Here is a 22,023-nt window from a genome sequence, read left to right on the forward strand (position 1 = left end):
ATTCTTGTGACTCGTACTAGTTTGTGCCATCCGCTCCTCCCTTTTGGTTGTTGTCAAGGCTCCCTGCAATCTGCGAAGCGTGGGAGAACTACAGGGGTGTAGACAGCGGTGACCTCACCCTGTGTAAAGGTCAGTACACCTGAGGTTGATTAGCAATCAGACCAGGTGTTCCTCGTTTTCTTTTTGGATCTTTTGTAAGTGCAACAGACTGTGGTGCCTTTTCTGGGTGAGACTTCCATGGAGCAAACTGGTGTACAAGGATTTTTTACACGGTCTTACCACAAACCTGGAATTGTTTTTGTTTGTTTTTGGGTTCACATTTTCTGTTGATCTCTGTACTTGTTTGTTGCTTGATTTCTGCCTCATATGCCTGCACCTTTTTTTGGCTATCGTGCTTCCAATCCAATCACCGTCTGGAAAGATGACAACCCCTTGTATCGTGAAGGCTATTCAAAAAAAAAAAAGTTTTAAGGTTTTTTTCCCCAAAATCATTCACATTTTGTTGTCCTTTCTAATGTATCTGACGTAAACGGTGCACGGTTTGTAGTCCATAACGTAAGAGTAGGCCACAACTACAGTTTATTAAGGTATAGTGCCGAAAAACATGAATGGCAAACTCGTTAAGGTTTAAAGAATTTCTCGGCTGGGGGTGGTTGCTGGAGAATAAATTCTGGGGAATAAGTAAGGCTCGCTTCCAGGTTCCAGAAAGCTCCTTCAACATACATCAAATTAAAACCATCTCACCCAGTATCTACTTCTTTTCGCTGAATTATAGTTTTCCATAGAACTGACAGGAAATGACCCTTCAACAAACTGTTGTTCTGGGCGCAATCCGCGCAGCCTGAAGGTATCCAATAATCCCCCCAGCCCCCCTCCCTCGCCTCCCCGTGTTCCTGCCCCTCCCTCTCCCGTTTTTGCCAGTGCAGCTAGCTGCTCCGCTCAACGTGCGCCGAGTGTGACTACAGATATCTGTTCAGTGCTTGCAGTGTATACCGAACATTAGAGTCCATGTGCTCTGTATGGATGTTGAAACCGTGCAGTGTAGCTTGAATAGCGGCAAGCAGACAATATGTCCAGTACACCCCACGATCCGTTCTATTCCTCCCCGTTCGGACCTTTCTACAGAAGGCATTCGCCGTACATCGTACAGCCAGAGTATCGGATCTACGAGATGAATAAACGGCTTCAGTCTCGCACAGAGGTGAGTTCACAGCCGGAGCTGCAGATGTTTATCAAGTGCTGAGTGCGTGGTGTTTGTGCCTGGTCCATTTCATATGGTTGGCAGGCGGCGTTGGTGTGTCACGCGTTTCTCATGTTATCTTGTATGTTTACAGACACTTATTGTCAGCCCGTTCGTTCACATGTAGCAACAAGCCCCAGTGTCTGCTGTTTCCGACATATCAGCGATAGGCTCCCACAATACGTTAATATTCCGAAGCATAACTGTTGTGGAATTTCAGACAACAGTACTGATTTCCACTGATGTAGCCAGTGGACTGCAACCTTACCGTTACCTTATCTAATCTCACACCTACCTCGTTTGGATGGCATCATCATAAATCGCAAACACATGAAAATTGAAATATGCAGGTAACCGATCGCGATCATGTTTAAAACATTTAGATCATAACTAGGACTTGAATGAACGAACACGCAATTGTATCTGCCGTTACTCAAGTAAGTTTATAGAGGTCTGGTTTAGGGTATGCTACAGCTTTCCAAACATTTGTTACGGATGAAAATAGCAGGACAATCAATTGAAAGCAGCGTAGCCCACGTATGAAAAGTCATGCTGAAGTTAGAATTTGATTAAGTGGTAATCATCCGGGTCAGTTTGATATTTGTACTGGTAGGCTACTGTACAGGTAGGCTACTGTTACAGATGCAGTCCTTGCATTATTGCATTGTAAAGTATTGATTCCAATTACTGTATCCTTCGTATAGTCCCTAAATTCTTTTCTTTTTTTTAATAGCCTGCATTTGGTATTTGGTATGCTGTAAAACTGTATTTGAATAATGCATGTCAGAATTATCCGTATGAATCTACTCATTCACTTTCAGACTACAATCTTTATTTTAATTATATTCCACCAGATTTCCAAATAATAATCCACAGTTGGTTATATAAAGTAAAACAATGGATTGGAATGGACAAATTCACAACATTTCACTGGCTTTATACATTAATAAACAGGAACGTGTAACATTGTGTAAGAAAAAAAAAAGAATCAAGGCCCACCGCCCACCGTCCACAGCCCCCCCACCCCCCACCCCCACACACACCACCTCCAAAAAAAAAAAAAAAAAACTCAAGCTATAGCAAAAAGAAGAAAAAAAACATAGCTTACATGTGTTCAGTCAGGAGTGTAGTGGAAAATGATTAAAATGATTAAATACCAGAGAAAAGGTCATGTTCATGCACATTTTATAATGTTTTGGAACATTTCAGTTAGAAGCCCTGTAATAAATTATAATAATAATTTATTCATGATAAAATTGAATGTGTTCAGGTCAAGGAGTAGTCAAGGAGTACAGGCCTCTGTGAACAGATTTTCCCACTGGACAAAACTTAGTGCTCCTTCCATTTAAGTGTAAATGCTATGCATAGCACATGGAGATATTGGTGTCTCTGTGTGTATGTATGTTTTCTCGTGTACTAGTTTTATTTTTGTATTTCAAATACCAACTTTTTTAAGTGGATCTCTTAGTGTAAGATTAAAAACTATGATGGACTACCTCTTGCAAGTGAAAATACTAAAAAGAAAGAAAATGGCTTTCTGTTGCATCCATGCAAACCCCTTGATGATTGACTGAAGAGGAGCAATGTCAAGTATGAGAGTACAGAATATATGATATTATTTATCATCATACGGAGTAATAACTGTGTTTGAGTTAGTGGCACTTGTACTGTATAGATCTGAACTCAAATCTGTTGTGTTCCAGTGTGTGATCCTACGTCTTCTTCAGAGAAGGCTAACTGCGGAAGATTTTTCTAAAACATATTGTGTCAGACGCTTGCACTAAACTCGTAAATATAGTGCTGTGTGGTTAGTACTTAGAGGCTTGTAAATCAGCTCACCATTGGGAATTAAAAAGGATGATTTGTCACTCAGTGATGTGACCTGCGATAGAGAGACACAGTCCCAAGTCTGTGGGACTTGAGTAATCCACAAAAGATCTCTATCCAGTTCATTGCCACATTTTATATTATAATGTGCAAACAGACTGCACGGATGTATAGGGATGCATGGGGTATGCATTTACAATCTTAAAATGTCCAAGGGCTATATGTACATAAGAATGGTGAAGGCAGAGATGCACTGGTCCACGTCCACAGGGTATGGGGGCCGCACATTAAAATGTTCAGTGTCAAATCAACTCTTGCAGAGTACATATAGTCCCAATTAGACTCATATGTACTCTGTTAGAGTTGAATTAACACTGGAAATTTGACTGTGAGGAAGTGCTTTTATTTTGTCTCATTTCTTATGCACACTTGTAGATGCACTTGGGAGTATAACTTCTAATGAAGAATTCTGATGACCTATTTTTATTTGGAAATATTTGATTAAAATATAATTGATTAAAATAGCTGAAAAATGAATTTCAGCTCAGAACAGGCTAACAATTGAATGAAAATTATTGAAGCCAGTATTAAAAAATGGTAATAAATATGTTTGAATAACACTAGGGGTGTCCTAGTGTTAATAGATTGACAAATTCCATCCAGGATTTGCTTGCCTGAAGTCATGTTCATGCCTGAATGAGTCTTATGCAGTCTGGGCCTTAAAGCAGAGTGAGATAAACTTCTAATTTTTTGATAAATTCTGTTTAATTTATTTAATCCATTTCAGTACATCTGTGGATAACAGTATCGCCGTCCAGCCACGAACAAATCAATTTATTTTAAATGAATGTTTAAAAAAGAAAGGGATTTACAATGGGTCTTTATGAATAGCTGAGATAACAATGGTTTTTATAGTCAACGGTCGCAAATATGAGTTCACAGTAAATGAGTGTAAACATGTAAAAGGTTTCCGTCTGAGTACCAATCGCACGTCAGGTGGAGGAAGGTTTACTGAGGTACCGTGTACTGTAGCTTTAAGAAAACTGAAGCAATGTTGCAGAGATGCAATGGCAAAACATCATGCATTATTCATGAGGAGTGGTGTAAGCCCCCGAAGACTTCCACTCCCTTATATTTGTTACCAAGGACGCATTAACTCTATGGCACACCAGCTTTTAACCAAAGATTCCTTCTCAAGGAGTAACAGTTCTAAAGAGAATTCATGCAATACATTCAGAAGACAAGATACCATTGTTTATGTACAGTACATAAAGTCTGAGATGTAACTTATATGTTATAGGGTACATTTAGTTGAGAGGGGTTTTACATGAACAAGGGCAAAAATACAACTGATACTGGACAATAGGTTTCTGAGAGAATAAACAAATAACAGCAAAGTTCTATGCAAATGAAACGGCCTAGACCTGGTCACAGACGAGAGAATGGCTGTCAGAAATACAGATGCAATAATATCTTAATTTACTTGTATGCTGTTTAACTAAGTAGTTCAATGATGCACATTAAGCAATTATAGTAGTAACAGCAATAGCAACAGTTTATGGAGATGGAATTGGCACAAAATTGCTGGTCCAAAAGGAGTCACACAAAAAAATGATTCTTGGCTGTGTTTTGGTGCAGCTCTGTGCTGTATTCTTGTTTTTCTGGGAATATTTTAACAGTGGTATCTCAGGCCTTGCCAACCTTAACAGAAGGGTTTAACCTTAAAAAGGAAGCCAAGAAATAAAGCTGAGCCAAAGGGAAGAGGATTTTTCTTGAAAATCAAAATGGCCACTTTTAGTATATGTATCAAATATTTTTTAGTTAAAATAAAACAAACGAGAAGAAGACACTTCGACACATCTGTGTTTCTTATTCTGGCATTGAGAAACATTAAAATGGTAATTTTATAGATTTTAATATCAATATAAAAGTTTAATTAAAAATATTTCACCATATTTAACAATTCAGTTTTATATTGCAAAGTGCTTTCTTCTTATTTTTTTAAATGACCGAAGGGGTGGCGAATTATGCAAGTAGGTTACCTTCTTTCATGTTTAGCTTGCTAGATATAATTTTCTTCCTCAATCATCATTACCACTGCTACCACCATTACATTACAAGCTATTTAACTGTTCTAGCTACTACACACCGATGGCATCATAACCAATTCTCACTAATATTAACTGTTACTAGAATTTGTGCTGCTAACTTTAGTGTAGTGGTTAGCTACTTTTTCATCAATAGCTATAACTAGTAAACACTAAACAAAATCAGTGCCAAAGGCTGTCAAAAGAAAATACACATAAAAGCATTTGGAAGAATTATCTGAAATTAAAAAGTGAGTGCAAAAGTGAGTGATGGAGAGGAGAAAGACATACCTCTACAGAGCAGTGATCAGGGACCTCAACGTAAACATGTAACAACATAGTTATGCTTGGGAGGGACTTGTACTGGGGACATACTCCGAAAAGCAAGGCTAGTTAGCAGTACATTCATAAATTTGAACCTGTGTCAAAACATTTTGACCACTGCAGTCATTCATATTCACTTGTAATAAATGATGAGCAAATGAAAAGAAATCACTGTTGCTGCTTATAGAGTTATCTGATACTAACATTATAGTTTGACAAATGCAGTGTAAGTTAGATAGCCAGTATGTAACACTGTTTGGCATATTAGCTAAGATCATTTTGCCATTGCCCAATTGGCCAATACATAAGATTGCTTACACCAGTGGTATTACTTACACAAACTGTTGCTGTAATTTTCTGAATAGGGGTCTTTCTTTTTTTCAGGACTCCATATTATGAGTAAATACAAATAAATTACTTTGGCCATCATTGTTTCTACTGTAAGAATGTACATTTTGAAATGTTTTAATATTAGCTATCAGTAGCTGGACAGACAATCAGTAACAACATTAATTCAATTCATACATTGAATTAACATTTCTTTCCTTATATAAAATTCTGTCTCAAGTTTAAAGTGGGTGAATGTACTCCTCTTGTGAAGCAGCCGCTGCTGACATGCTAAAAGTTCACACATGCTCATGTTTGGCATTATCACCATCCTCAGATCACTTTGCTTCCACTGACATATTTTGTCCATGTCAGAAACCATTATTTGGGTCCCTCAAGGACGAAGCTTCTGTTTTATTCAGGATGTACAACGTCTGCTTCGTCAGACTTTCACCTGGTTCAGGATAGCTTCAAAGCACCTTGGGACATGCCCCCCCCCCCCCCACCCCCCACCTCTCTTCCAGAAACCAGTATCGTCTAGAGAGGAGTTCATTTCACAAGACGGCTGCAAGGGATGTAAAATAAAAGTGAATACATATACAGTGTAATGCATACAATTTTTTTCAATAATTAATTTAAAATGACCCCAGCGGGAATTTTCTCTCTCTCGTGTGTGGAGTTGCTCGGTGTGCCTCTTGAGTACCTTGTCGTATCCCTTCTGCATTCATCTGCGAGGCAGGGAAATTCTTCACACGAGTCATGCAGCGTAACAGGAGAGCCAGGGCTGTTTGGAGTTGCGATGATTTCCCCCTGACTGTTACCGGGAGCCTATGGGCAGTTAGCAACAAGTTAGTAGGACCTGATGAATTGAACCCGCTCTAAGTCAAGTCAAGGCCTGAGCCTACGATGGTGGAGCCCAGCTTGCATTCGTAGCCAGCATCTGTACTGACTGAGCTGCTGGGGATTGTAGTGCCATGGATGTCTGTTTTAGCATTTCTGCTGACTTTTTGGGGTCCATCTGTCCATTCAGTGGTTTTCTGCCAGGCATTGAACCAGTTAACCACATTTTATTTATTAATTTCTGAGCAAAAATAAGAATATTAATATTGTTTCCAAGCATTGTTTCATACAGTGATATGCATCCAATATTCCCTGAATTCTTTTTTTCATTTGGTCAGTGTGACATTTGGGCTGATCAATAGTTATAATTCCCACAAAATACCTTTGAAGATGAGCCCTTCACTGTTCACTATGAGAAGGCCAGAGACAGTGGAAAAGAACTTCTCTCTTCAAGAGGGGGAAAGGGACAAGGTAAATATTAGTGCAATATAAAATGGAGGGTAGAGCAGGTATAGTAAATAAACAAAGGAGCAATAGGAAGGGGAACTTGGGTGGTAATGGAAATTAAGCATTTAATATTGGCATTTAAGCTGTATTATGGAAAATGCAGGACTTATATTAGGAAAGGCATTGTGGGTATGTTTCCTTGGCATTTTTCTGACCTGAACACAAGCTGTAGCAGTCGTGAAGCAGTCTTAAGATATGAGCTTAAAACAGGCTCTTTGCAAGATCCATGTTTTTTAGACTGGGGAATTTAGGAAGACCACCATTTACTTTGGTAGTATTTTGAAGGCACCCTTTAACACCCTTTAATTTAAAGAGCTGTATGGTTGTTCAGTGGTAGATCACCGGGTGCAAGGAGAGGGTGAAGGTGTAGACAAAGAAAGAGGTAGTTTGATTATTAAGAGGCTGAAGTTGTTGCACCGAATGACTTCACTTCCTTCATTGCCATTGAACATGAAGTCATTTGCTGTGAATCTTTCACACGCGTACCATGTGGCATGTGTGTTCAAGCAAAAACGCAGATTGTCTGAATGAGGTTCATTAACAATGCTTGTGCTCGTTAGAATAATAATAAATTAAGGATTTGTTGTCAAAGTCAGTTTATAAGTCGGTTTAAGGCCAGGTGTAAAGCAGTCTGGAGTCTTCCCTTTCACCAAGGCACCCCGACTGTTAGAAGACGAAGACAAGATCTGAGATCGCCAGCGAATCGCGGAGCCGAGAGGATATTGCAGACGGCGGTTTTCGCTTCCGAGGCTGACTGGAAAACTCATGATTAAATGTTACAAGCTCAGCGTTTTCTCTGCCATCCGCTCCCATCACCTGCCCTGTGGAGGGCTAAAGCTGCGCTCGCTGCTCTCGGCTTCCCAGTGCCCGCTCTTCAGGTGGGCCCCTGCCCCCCCCTCCTCCGTAACCCCGCCCCCCCCCCGTCTGTTTGTGCGGGGGGCGTTGAAGAAAGAAAGGTTTCGTTCCTTCTCCGCACCTCATGACACGGTCCCACCTTTACTCCGCACCTCCCCGCAGATAATCGTATTACTCCCAAAGCAGTCATTTTCTGTACGATTTAATTCCACGCCTCCTCTCCCCAGGTGATATAAACGTGTACGACAGGGCCTGCTGTCGCAACTCCCGCTCTTAGTGAATTTCTCTTTTCTCAAACGGGCAGCTTTCTGCGCTCTCCCCCACTTCTTCAATTAGCCTTCTCTTTGCCGTATGTATTTTTGCAGCACTCTGGAAGGTATGGTACGTTATAGGGCAGGCTCTTCAATTATTACAACCAGCATTAATCTTGCAATTAACCGCTTTACCCAAGATACATAATTGGGAGAATTGATTCTGCTTTGCACAGCCTAGTCGTGAAATATCAGGAAATGTTCAGGTGCAGGTTATCACGAATCAATCTACGAGGATTATATATTGTTATTATTATATTTATTGTATTTGTTGTTGTTGTAATTAAATTTATTTGTGTGTATGAATATGCACTTTATGTTTTAATATCAGGTTTGACGCCTGAGCCCCAGATTGTGTTTCCGCATCACGGAGAGTGTGATGTTGCCACTATGGAGGGCGTGGAGGCATTGGCGCCTGGCTGGATGCAAATAAAGAGCTGATTAACATTCTGAGGAGGAGCCTCTGTGTGAGCTCATTAGCATAGATCTCATTAATATTCAGTGGGAGAGCTGGCTTTAAACATCATGCCATGAAGAGAATAATCAATGATAAAGAAGAGGGGGGGAAAAAATGGTTGGGCCTTGTAAAAAAACAGATTCATTTCAGATTGGACATAATGTGTGTATCCACTGACTATATAAATTATCAAGCATGTTCATGCCAAATCCTTCTTCAGAAAGATCGGTAATGGAGTTTATTGAGAGTGACTCATCAAAAACTTGTCTGAAACTAACCAGTGTACCTCATTTGGAATTTTTTCATTTAATTAGCAGAAGAATTACTCTGTAACAGCAAAAAATGATGTTAAGCATACATTGTCAATAAAACATCAATGAACAACCTTTATCTGTAATTAGGAATTCATTAGCATCAACACTTCAGAAATGATTTAATGTCACCCGAACTGCATAAAGGAAAATTATACATGAGATTAGTATCACAGGACTCCAGTGAACTCCACCAAGACTCACAGGAAAACAAGGAAGTGTGACGCAACCCCTCATTTAAAGGGATAGTGGATAGCATTCTGATTTTGGCCAGTTTATGGTCACTTTCCCAACAACTTAATGTCTTTGCTGACTCTTTACACTGCATGCATCAGCACTTCTAAATACCTACATTCCTTTGGCCATTTGGTCACTTGTTTCAATGCTGTCAGCACTTCCATTTGTTTACGGGGTTTTAATTCAGTTTTTTATTTGTATAGTTATTGTCACAAAGTGGCTTTAGAGGAAAATTTGTTTTCCTGTACAGTTTACAGCCATGAAATACTGTCCGCATTATCCGCGGTATGATGATATAAATGTGATACCTTCAATTTGTTCATTTGTGATTCAAAATTTTACTTCAGTAATGTGCATGAATGTATCAATAGGGATTCAGTTCCACTAATGTTGTAACTGTAATTCTTTGTGGTGGTTATGATTCTTTGACCAAATTTCCATCTGTTAAAGTGAGATAGTGTTGCAGTATGATTTATTGTATATCCAAAACTTAATACTGATTTTGAACTCAGTTTCTCATAATTCATAGGCCCTGGCGATGAAAGAGCCTCTTTTTCATCTAGTCCTCTGATTCTTGCCCCCTCCAATGATTTAGATTTGTGTTTGTTTTAATGTTCACTAACATACCTATCAGCATGTATAATTGTCCAGATTATTGCCCTCTACCTCTTGCCAATATAATTTGTAGTCTCAGAGGTGTGACTTTTTATATGGGCCATACATTGGGAATTGACACGTGCAATTTAGAATTGTTCCAAGTTGTCTTAGCATTCATTTATTTTCACTTTCCTGGTGTTTTAATTTGTTCTGTTCTTCACAAGCACTGTTTTGTGAGCTGGTTTTAACAATTCATTGGTAAGTGCTTGCATTTATTGTGAATGATTGTTGATTGAACAAAGACCTTTATCATACTCCTTTTGTATAATCGTTTACTTTAGAGATTATGTAGATGGTAAATGGTAAATGGACTGCATTTATATAGCGCTTTTATCCAAAGCGCTTTACAATTGATGCCTCTCATCCACCAGAGCAGTTAGGGGTTAGGTGTCTTGCTCAGGGACACTTCGACACGCCCAGTGCGGGGATCGAACCGGCAACCCTCCGACTGCCAGACAACCGCTCTTACCTCCTGAGCTATGTCGCCCCTTAGAATGTAGAATGTCACTCTTTCTTCTCACAAAAAGTGAATTCATGACAAGATACCCCGCCTATTGCAAATGTCTCGACTGTAAAGTGTCATTTCTTTAAATTTAAATTTTTTTGACTTCATCTCAGGCGTATACCTCCTGTCAGCATGTGCGTACTTCTCAAGCTCTCCCCCCAAGTTGTTTGTTGTGTTGTTGTTGTTGCTGTTGCTGCTGCTGCTTTTCTGTACTCTTTCCCTCTAATAGTGTGTTCATCGCGCGCTGTAATCTTCCACTCGCACACCACCGGCCATGACTTACTGAAAATGGATTTCTGAGATGCAATATTCATGTTCGTTCCTGTTTGGTTGTAAACAGTTTTCTTGGCGCTGGCATTGCAGACGATTGCATTAGCGGTGGTGCACTTACTACAGATCGATAAGCGGTGTATCAAATCCCGGTCAGATAGAGGATGTTGCAGGGCAGAGCATGATTCGACACATTAGACTGAAAAAAAAAAAATTAAAAAAATACAAACAATGAGGCACGGGGCTGGCCGTCAGGAAACTGGGACAATACTCCCACCTTTTTCCTGCAAATTTCCCATAGTTCCTTCCAGGGTACAGTGCTGTGCTGATAACAGATAAGGGAGATGGTCGTATTCCATTTACGTCTTGTTTTGTCATCCTGTGTATCAGGAATAACGTATTGTGTGTGAACTTTTTGGGCACGGAGGGCCTTTACTTGAACACGCCTTTGGCACAACCAGGCTTTTTCAGGGCAAAATTGTACACGCATGCGAATAACCTAATGTGTGATGTTCTGTACACCTTAAGTTTATGAGAAATCAAAATGATATATTTTTAAAATAACAAAAGAAAACAAAGTCGCCTAAATCAACAAAGTATGTTTACTTCCCGCTATAGGAGTATTGAGTCATTTGAAGACCATGTGTTGTGCTTAATTAACATGGAATTTACATTTTAACCAATCTGTGGCAGTCACTGTTTAATTGGCTACCAATCAGTAAATTTGATGTGAATATCTGTAACAAATGGACACACCACATTGGACCTTCAGCATTCATGTTTAGAGATGACATATTTCACACCAGAACAAATTGTTATCATTTAACTATTCAAATTTCCAAAACTGTGCCTACATCTGTCTTAATGTGGCTTAATGAAAGCTTCAAATGCAAGAAAAGAGCCTGCACCGGGATTTTAATAATTAATATTGCAGTCTGTACTTACGTACAGCCCAGGTTCAGTGAATTATAATAGGTGAGGTCATCTGGACCTGTCCTTCCAATCTGGAAAGTTCTGATGCTTTCAATGGACAGAAGAATGTGAGGAGTGATTCAACTTGAAGAGTGATTCAAGTCTGACTGTGAATGTGTGTCTGGAGAGAGGAGAGGAGTCTGTAGCCCCTAGAGGATTGGGCTTACACTTCCTTTATATGACAGGAAGATTTCGCATTAAAAAAGTAAATATTGCAATGATGAATGGATTCCTATTTTATTGTAATTTCTAACTTTTAGAGTGGCATGATTTATATGGTTTAATCCTTGGCTTTTTCATTTTCATTAATTTATTTATTTTTATGGAAGGACAAGGCCACCGAGTCTTCCGAAAAGTGCACAGCTGCGATCATTTATCCTTTACTGTCATCTTAGCGGTCTTATTTAGGAGATTGTTGAGTGTGCTGTAGGCGTCTAATTCCATTTGAAAATGTTGTTCTTTCATTAGCTGCCGTAGCTCAGGCGCGCGCTCCCCGTTTGACAGTTAGAGAAAAGGAGCGGGACTCGCCGCTTAAACTGGCGTTTAAATACTCTCCGCGGTTCGTTTATCGGCATCAAAGTCTCACCTTGACAGTTTCCTTTCGTGCCTTTTAAATGAGGGAGCGCGGGAGCGAGCGAATCGTTCGCGGGGAGCGCCTGACGGACTGATCCTCGCGTTAATCGGTGTCGGATGACAGGGGCGTCAGCCCGCGCCGCGCTCCGCTAATCTCTTTTCGCGTCAGACGTCCGGACCGTAAAGCCTCTCCGCGCGAGGGTGGTCTTCGGGAGTTTGTCATTGTGGCCGATCAACAAACCACTGACCACTCACTCAAACGACCACTCACCTTTTGAGCTAGATTAAGAGATGCGTTGAATGTGTTGTTCGCTAGCCTTTGGGGTGATTTTTATTTTGTTTTTATTTTATAAGGGGCTGTACAGCTGATAAGTGAAATGGGTGATCTATAATGCCAAATGGTGCCCATAAATATCCTGACATTTAAAAGGTCACAAGAACATCTTAATTTCACCTTCAAAATAAACCGTAGTCTGCCTGAATTAAATAAATGTTTGTCCTTAACTTTATGTACAGGTGTTCATTTGTTCTCCTCAGAAGCTTATTTATTTGGTTCAGATTGCTTAGTGCTGAACACACCAACATGGGTTTGTCAAAGTTGATCCAATCTAGGAAATGAAAGGTACAGTTCATGCAAAGCACAGTGTACATACTGTAAGTGTACCTCAGTACCTTGAGAATGGATTAAGACTGTTTCATTTATATTTTTGTTTGTTTATTCTGTATTGTTTAAGTGATGACATACTTAACTTTAAAATACTAAGTAGCCCACTTTGTGTCTTGATTGAATTGCTCCTAAAATAAGCAACATAAGAACACTCTTACCTGACTTAAGTAGCTCTGTAATTCTAGTAACATGGAATTTTGGCATTCAAAATGGTAAGCTACTAGACTATAAACTAAAATGGTATGATTTGTATAGTTTAATCCTCGTTGATTCTTTCGAAAAGTACACAATAATGAGCATTTATCATTTATTGCAATTTTCGCTGTATTATTTGGGGGATTGTGCCCTAAATAGACTTTGAGATTTGAATTAATCTGGATAGATGTGTAAAAAAATTATTTCATCGTAAGCAAGCATTAGTATTTTTGTAGAAGTCAAGTTAAAAAAAGCTTTTATTGTCACTTTGTCTAATTAATTCCGAGCTAAGATGATAAGCAAGGTAATTAAAACGGAAAAACAATAACAAGGAGAAAAATGAGTTCACCTCGGCTTGCATTATCCAGTATCTGATTACAGAGCTCACGCTGAAGGATTTATTATAATTTTTCTTGTTTTAATAACTTTAATATTTTGTATATTTGTTGCACTGAAATATCATCTTCTGCAATGCAGATGTGTGCAGTCACTTTTTTGTGCTGTGGGTGACAGTACTGTTTCGGAGAAGGTTAATCAATCCTGGCCCCACAGGTCAGTCACAAACACAAGCTTTCATATAGTGCACTGCCATTCTGAAATGAGTTGTAATTATTGTTAATTATCATTTTATGTATTCTTTACTTTACATTTATTTAGCAGACGCTTATTTAAATTAATCAATGTATTGTTTTTATTTATTTATTTAGTTATTTATTTGATGGTGGGTGCATTGGGTAGGGTTGACTGAGTAGAGTGGAGTTAGAAGTAAGTTAGAGGGCAGTTTGTTGTTAAGTAGATTAAAGTAAAGACAATAAGACGATAGTAAACACAATAAATCCTATTAAGGTAGTGAAAGGTAATGAAAATAGTTCCCTTTGAAGTTCAAATTATAGCAGGCTTACACTGCTGTCTTGTTTCTTATGTAGTTTCAGCCTGTAATGTGGTGCCATTTATTAGCTGCTCCAATGGCCTACTCAATGCACAAGGAAAACACAGGAACAGATCTACAGTTCTCAAATGACTAAAGTTATGTACACCGGCAAAGCAAATTTAATTATTTGTGCACCAACCCCCCTAAACCACCCCCCCCCCAACAGCACCTCACCTCAACCCCGAAAGTAGGGTTAAACTCTATGACAGGGACAAAAATAAGTTTCAGGTAGGCCGTTATTCCTACCTGCTGCTACTTCTGGCCAATCACAAGGCCCACAAAACAAAACACTGGACCACAGAGGTGATGTGATGTCATTTCCCTTGCACATAATGCTTTTGAAAATGGCAGTTAGACCCGATGACATATCATTTACTGCCAGGGTTGCAGAGTCACCATTGCGGTGCTTGGATGCTTGAATCTAACACGTACAAATGCATATTATGTTTGGAGGTCTCCGGAGGAAAGAAAGAAAGAAAGGCAGAGGTGTAATAAAGAGGAGAGAAGGCAAACATTTTGAACAGGCAGAACTCTCTGAACAGGAAAATTCGAACGGAGCCAGTGCAGACGCTATGAACGGGGAGGCTGAAGCGTGTGGGATATCGAGTGCCCTTTGCCTCCGTCTGAAAGTGGCGCAAACAAGATGAAAGTCGGGAAAATGTTCCTTTTGACTAAGAGCTTAATTGCAGAGCCTTAATGTCAGGTAATGCACCGTACATGAAAATGCTGTTGCCTTTTGAAGTGTTGGCTTTGTCGAATGGGGGCACGTCACCAGAAGCAGAATGTGAGCAGTTTTTAATGTTTTTAATTTTGATGTTTTCTGTAACCTTGAGGGAAAGCCAAGCAGGGCTTAGCACCAGCTCCGGCTTCCCCCACGATGAATTGGTTTTTCTTTTTTAATAATTTTGTGAGAATTACTGTATGTATGATTTTTCACAAAAAATATTTGTCATCAATGTCAATATTTTAGTGTGGAATAAGTGCTTTTTTTGGAGAATTAACTAGGCAAACATAGGTGTTTTTTCATTACAACAAGCCCTGAGCATATGCGTATTTTGACCAATATGGTGCATACAGTGTCACTTGCAGAAGTACAGCTGTGTCAAAGCATCTTATTGAGATAATTACCCGCACAATGGTGCATGCCAGCTGCTGTGTAATGACTCTGAGGTACGTTGGCGTCTGTCTGTACACAACCTAACATTTTTAAAAATCTGTTTTAGCATCTTATCGATCGAGGGGCAAAGAACAACCCCTCCCCCAACAAAAACACGCACACCCACTCACGCGTGCGCGCACACGCACGCACCTGCACGCACACACGCGTACGCGCACACAGAACCCGACAGATACGCCCCCTCGCGCGCGACGGGGCGTAAGAAAACTCCCCGGACGGGGCGCTTGGGACCTGTCAGTCTGGACTTATTGACACTGAGCACAGTAGCTAATTTAGTCCTCAGCGAGCGCGCTGTCGTCTGGAAGGAGCCACAGTTATTTACTCCGAAGCTACAGCCCGGAGTCCCTCAAATCCCGCGGATTCAACATAAATCCTTTCAGCTGTCTCGCTGTGATCCTTATGAGAACAGGCATTGACACATTTATAAATCCCTTTGACAAGGGCGATATGTAAAAATCAATATCACTTTATCAGCCCGGCACCACGGACGAGGCGTTCTAGTTTACCTGAGGTCCCAGATTGCGGCAATTTGCCGTGGTTTGGTTCACAGACCGTTTCGACCGTGCCTGTTACATATTGACCACATTAGATAGCATTTTTCTGAAGGAAGTGCGGAATCAATTAAGGAAAACGCGCAGGATTTGACATGCTTTGCCTGCTGTATAAGAGGATAATGGGTTTTAAAGGAATCAACCCTGTAAAGGAGTATTGAACACAAACTATTCATACTTTTTTAATACTTCTGTCTGTTTATCCTTTGGAATTAATCTGAAAATTGTTCTTGCGTCTTTAGCATTTTGATTGAGATAAAAACAATTAGCAAGTGATTAGGCAAAATGAGTTTGCTGTCTTGCAGATAACTGAAGAGCACCCACTAACCATCTTACGCAGTAGGAAATAGGCCTGAATATCTTCCTCACATCATTTTGTTCGGTTCTCTTTAACATACATACATTAGCCTTTTTCTGCTTTATTGAAAATAGGTAAAAATTATTTGCCCTTTGTAAGCTCTCTGTTCTCTGGGAGGTTATACCTGTGTTATTTGATGTTTGTCCAAAGCATCTAGTCACCTTGAAAGGTAAATACCCCAATAATACTCCGAGACTAAATTACAGACTAATTCTCCCCCCGGGCTGAGAATGAATTGTTTGTTTAGCCGAATAAAAATGAGGGCGTACATCTTACGGAGTCACCGTCCTCTTCGTCGTCTGTCTTAATGCTCGCACGACAGAACTGGGCCTTGGAAAATATGTTTCTGCGCGGCTATAGATAGGCATTGGCAGAGCTACTGCCGACGGTAATCGCCCCTGTCAGGATACGGTATACGAGTTGTTCTCTGTGCCATGGGTCTTGTCTGGAAGGTAATGATTAGAAAATCAGGGTAAGCTGTCATGCCAATAACGGAACGGCAACAAATTTAACTGCCTCGTGACCTTTTTTCAATCTGAAAGGCCTATGGGGAGCAAATATATATGTGGATGTCACTTGATTTAAAGTATCAACGTCAGATTTTACTTCTATGCAAAACTGTATGATTGAATCCCTGAGAGAACCTGGTCTGGCCAGGATTGGTCTGGTGCTCAGAGTTACTGAAGCTCTTATGGGAAGTGCAGGCCAGGACTGGTCTGGTGCTCAGAGTTACTGAAGCTCTTATGGGAAGTGCAGGCCAGGATTGGGCTGGTGCAGAGTTACTGAAGCTCTTATGGTAAACACTGGCCAGGATTGGACTAGTGAGTAGAGTTACTGAAGCTCTTATGGTAAACAAAGATTATACTGGAAGTGAGTTATTTTCTGCCTGAGGGACTTCCCTAAAGCCGGACGGAAGGGACGTTGCTGTATGTCACAAAGTGCAGGCATCCTCTTCCTGGAAGTTGGATTGTTTTCAGAGCTTTTGTTTTCAATGCATTGTTAGTTCATATATATGCCAAATGAAGTAGGCAAATTTAGTGAAGGGTCCCTAAAGGTTTGACTGTAGAACCTGCCACCTTTACAATTTCTTTACTCTCAGGTTTTGGGGGAATTGGTCTCCTAAAAAAAACCCTATGATCATGTTTGACCCCTTGCCTTAGTCTATGACCTTAATTTCACAACTTTAAGAGAATGTGTGTTATTTTCTGTCTAAGAGTAGCTGCAGAGAGGTGTGTTTGTGCATGTCTACGTTTGTGTGTGCGTGTGTGTGTGTGTTTGTGTGCATGTGAGTGTGCATGTGTGTGCGTGCGTGTATGCACATGCGAGTGAGTGTGAATGTATGTGTGTGTGTGTGTGTGTGTACGCACGAGGGAGTGCAGAGAGAGCTGATCGCTGACATTCGGGAACACAGGTCAGCTACTGAAACAAGCTGATCTGAGCCAGCAGTGTAAACGGGCTGACCCCAGCATCAGAAATGTTCCTCTCTGATGAAATCCAAGCGTGCAGCCATGCTGCAGTGTAGACTTAACACCTGATAAAACAAAGCCTTTGGATTTTCAGATGTGTAATAGAACAAAGGTCAATCAAGTGATTTTTTTTTACGACATAGTGAATTGACCAGACATTTAAGAAACAGCATTCTTCAGTGACACTCAGTGTGCACTCAGTGTGTTATATTTTAAAAAGTGACAGGCATTATAATCCTGTGAAATAATTACATCTGTGCAAAGACATGTTTTTTTACATCTTTGCACTGTAGTTTACTTTCTGTGAACTAGTTTTTCTGCATGAGCTGGGCAATAATGTAATTGGAGAAAAAAATGCTGCTTCTAGGTCACTGCTGTTGACTGCTTTATTCTGCAGATAAAAACATGTCCCCGTGCCCCACTAACATCTGTGAATTCACCCATTATGACACAAATTCAAGAGCCGGCCTTTCCGCCAAACCGCCAGAACCTCCTAATCCCGTCCGAACGTGATGAATGTACGCATCTAATAGATTGAAATTATAATAAATTCCGGGTGCAATTTTCGTAAATGTTTCTCGTTTCGTTAGCAAAACTGCGCCCGAGAAACGATCATAAATTATTATCGGAGGGGCGTCGTTAAGAGCGTGGCGCGCGGTGGCGGGGGTGGGGGGGGTGGGGGGGGGGGGTTTAAGATGCCGATTGACCCCCGCACGCGGCTGATTTCACCCCACACCCCCCCCAGAGTGCCGTGGAAGCGTCGGATTATCCGGAGAGGTCGCGTAGGCTGAAGAGTCCCTCTGCAGTGTTTAACTGTGACCCTCACGCACAGACTTATCCTTATCCAGTCGGGTCACAGTCACAGTCAGACCGTGCGTGGCTGTTGCGGTCAGTCATCCAGCGCTGGTGTCCTGCTGCGCTGGACAGTTAATGCTTCAGAAATGGCGCCGCATTCCTGGCTTCCATTCTTCGGCGTCGGCCGTGCTGCATTTCTAGCATTTTCCGTCGACGTCTCGTCCCCGTTTTTCCATTGGTCGTTGCTCTTTTTTTAATCACACGTGAGCCATATTTGATGACCCACTCAGAATTTTCATTGAACCTGATTCTTCGGTGCCATTTGTAGTTTCAGCAGTGTTTGGTGCATTTGCTCCATCTAAGAATTGATCAACTGCCTGTCAGATTGATTTACATTCTATGAAACAAAATTTGCATTCAAGAAAGCAGAAGATCTTACCTGACAAACCCTTATGATAAAACTGAGGCAATCGTATTATGTGTGGCTACTGCTGAACTTGTGAACAGTACATTTCACTGAGTGTGTTGAAAGGAAAGAGCTATAGCGGTGTTGCAGACGTAGATTAACAGCAAACCATAGCGACAGCTCAAACATACTAAACATGAGGACATGTGGCCTGAATTCAATCAAAATCTGTCCTTAACTTTGTATCTAATAATTGTAGTCCAGAGTAGCTTTTCAGCGGAAACACAGTTCTGGAAGAGTGCTCACCAAAATGAATCAAAAACATGTTTTTGCCCTGAAAAAGGTGTTAGTGGTACATTTGTGTGTATATCATATGTAAAGACAAATGCTGATTGACTCCACAATGTTATTTCTTGAGGCGCTCATGCTAATAGGCAGCTGTCTGAAGCGCCTCCATTAGATAACTTGTTGTGGCGGAGTTTCCATTGTTGGCGTCGCCGTCCCGCTGAACGTGACTCCTTGGCCCGCGTGTGTCGCGCGCGGATACCAGACGAGACGCGGGGGTCTCCGCCGGGCCCGTCTTCATTACACACGACAGCGCGCGTCTCTGGCTCCGCTAACTGCTCACCGCCACCCCTTCTTCCACCCCCCCTCCCTGCGCAACACACAGCAAACAATACGGACAAACTCACAGCTTGTCACAAGACGCCCCGCGACATTGGCGTCGTTTGTCAGGACGTCGGTTTCGGCCCCCCGAGAGCGTGACGTGACGTGACTTGACGTGTCAGAGCCGGGCTGGAGCGCGGGCGTGTCGCGTCTCCGTGGTAACACGCGGCGGTGTGTGGCACACGGTCGGGAGGACCGCTGCTCGTCGGTCAGAACGAGAACGTTACAAGGCGGGCGGTGTTCTTCCCCACTGTGAAACATTTGCTTACATGGAGCGGACACGATGAGGCTGTTCTTCACAGCGCTGGTGCATACACCTGGGTGTATATAAGGGGCAGGGGGGGGGGGGGCACACAAAATGCCCCCCCCCTCAATGCTCCTCTCTTTAAATGTACAACGTTTCACTTTTTGGAAGTGGGGGGGGACTTGCTGCGCTTATGCAAACTAAAATAAAAATTAATCTCTGTCGTGAATAAATGTTTGAAAAGGGGGTCAGACACTTTTTGTCATTCAGAATAAATTTCCTTTTGGTCTGACAGTTGGGAACTGGAGTGGTGTTTTCTCCTGATCTAAATAATGAATGTATACAAGCGTTACCTGATCTTCAGTTCTTGCACGTTATCTCAAACTCCATAATCCTGTGCAGTTCACAAAAATGAAAATATTGTGTAAAAAAACAGATGCTAACATTTAAGGGCAGAGTACTGTAGTGCTCAGAGCAGATGTTCCAGATATTTCTATATTCCTGTAGCAGTTGTAAAGTAAACTAGATAAGCCTTAAGGGAGTAGAACTGATGCTGAACTGAGCGCATATGTTTTGACACATACATCCTAACCACTGCTTCTTAACGGTTCTAAATGTTAGAAGTTTTTAACGTCGGCATAACAATCTTGCATTTCCCATTTCTGCAAAAGCTGTCACAAAGCCTACTCTTTATTGAAAAACCTGATATTGAATCTCACTCAAATGTCAAAGTGTAGTAAGTGGTGTCAGATGCTGTCTGAAAGGAAATTCTTGATTTATTGTCTTATATTTGTCTAAGTCACTGGAAAGAGTTAATTAGATACGTCTTGAATGTTCCCTCTCAGGCAATGGACGAGTGTGTAATATTAAGGAAGCGTCTTGTGGGAGGCTGTGAGTTGAATACCAGGATGTGCCAGTCTGTCTCGCATGGTACCATACGTTTCTCAGCAGGGAACTTTGTTCAACAATCGTGGCAAGCGTTTGTGCTACTACTCTACGTATCTTTCTGACGCAGTGCAATGTCTAAACATTTCCCTCACTACTTTTTAGAATAGATGGTACAGGACAACATTTCAACATTACAGGGCCTCTGAAAATAGCAGTTCGCAGCAAGTTGTGTCTCTGTGATTTCCCAACAGTTTTTACCTGAAAAGGCCATACTTTTTATTTCTATCGAAGTAATGTACACTTTGTTTGATTTGAATTCAGTCTGAACATTTATTGTGTTCTGAAATTAATGAGTTGTTTACAAAACTAAGAAAAATGCTCATTGTCAAACTTATTATTGAAATAGAAGAACAGTCCTGTTGCGAGATTGAATGTGGCCTGAAGTTATTGGAATTTTATTTTTGGTACTGTCCTTCTAGAAATACTCAGCCTATCCTAATTGTTGGTTCTTGTTTCAGGAGAGTGACAACCTTTGGTGGGATGCCTTTTCTACTGAATTTTTCGAAGATGATGCCACACTAACTCTTTCATTTTGCTTGGAAGATGGACCAAAGAGATACAGTAAGAGTCTATGTATATCTACCTGATTTGGCCTCTACATGTAAACAACTAAAATTGCCACTTCTGTCTAGATTTGTGTAGCTACGTTTCATGGATATGTGCCTGTCTATCAGTGTACAGTGTTTTTTTTTAGGAATTAATGATGTCTTGTTTTCAAAATTCAGCTAAAATGAGCAAGAACAAAGATTTTTATGTGGTGACTCAAACAATGCAGCTCACGTATTCTTTCAGTGTGTTCATTAGTGTAGTCAAAAATAATTTGTGCTGCTTCCCAATCTAATATCTAGTATGACGCACATCTCAGTGGAAAGCAATAATGTATGATCGTCTTTCATTATCTTTTCCCCAGCATCTTCCTTAAAAAAAAAAATCAAACACACTATAGTTTTATTTTTGGAGAGAGATTTACATTCATTGAGATCTACCTTTTGGATTCAGTATTAAAACACTAGTTTGAATCTCAACTGTTTTAATTTCTTGTGTTCCCATGCAAGAAATATTAACTGCATAAGCAAGTAGTAATTAGGTATTTAAATATATGTGCAGATTTAACCTACATGCATGTACAGGCGGTAGTGGAAAGAGGGAGTATAAAATGGCACTCGACTTCAGTTAAATGGCCAGAAGGAGCGGTTGCTTTTGTCTGTGCTTGTCTTTTTGCCTTTTTTGTAGTTCTTGTTTGTCTTGTTGATTTCCTGAACTACCACAGAGGCAGCCGTTTGGCTGCGCGTCTCTTAACGAGAGAGCAGCACTACCAA

At 40.8% G+C, this 22,023-nt stretch overlaps 1 protein-coding gene across 3 annotated transcripts in view; it reads left to right on the plus strand.

The window, feature by feature from the left end:
* Window positions 1-222: 222 nt before the first annotated feature.
* The window catches only part of LOC135259818 (LIM domain-binding protein 2), a 77,665-nt gene continuing 55,864 nt past the window's right edge, over window positions 223-22,023 (plus strand). Inside the window, exons 1-2 of one of the 3 annotated variants that reach the window (XM_064344584.1) lie at window positions 223-1,201; window positions 21,163-21,265. In XM_064344584.1, the coding sequence (XP_064200654.1) occupies window positions 1,070-1,201; window positions 21,163-21,265 (235 nt within the window). In that variant the 5' untranslated portion in view covers window positions 223-1,069. The remainder of the gene's footprint in view (window positions 1,202-21,162; window positions 21,266-22,023) is intronic. The other 2 variants (XM_064344583.1, XM_064344585.1) reach the window with 2 other exon arrangements.

The sequence above is a fragment of the Anguilla rostrata genome, chromosome 7, assembly GCF_018555375.3.
Source record: "Anguilla rostrata isolate EN2019 chromosome 7, ASM1855537v3, whole genome shotgun sequence".
Taxonomy (NCBI): Eukaryota; Metazoa; Chordata; class Actinopteri; order Anguilliformes; family Anguillidae; genus Anguilla; species Anguilla rostrata.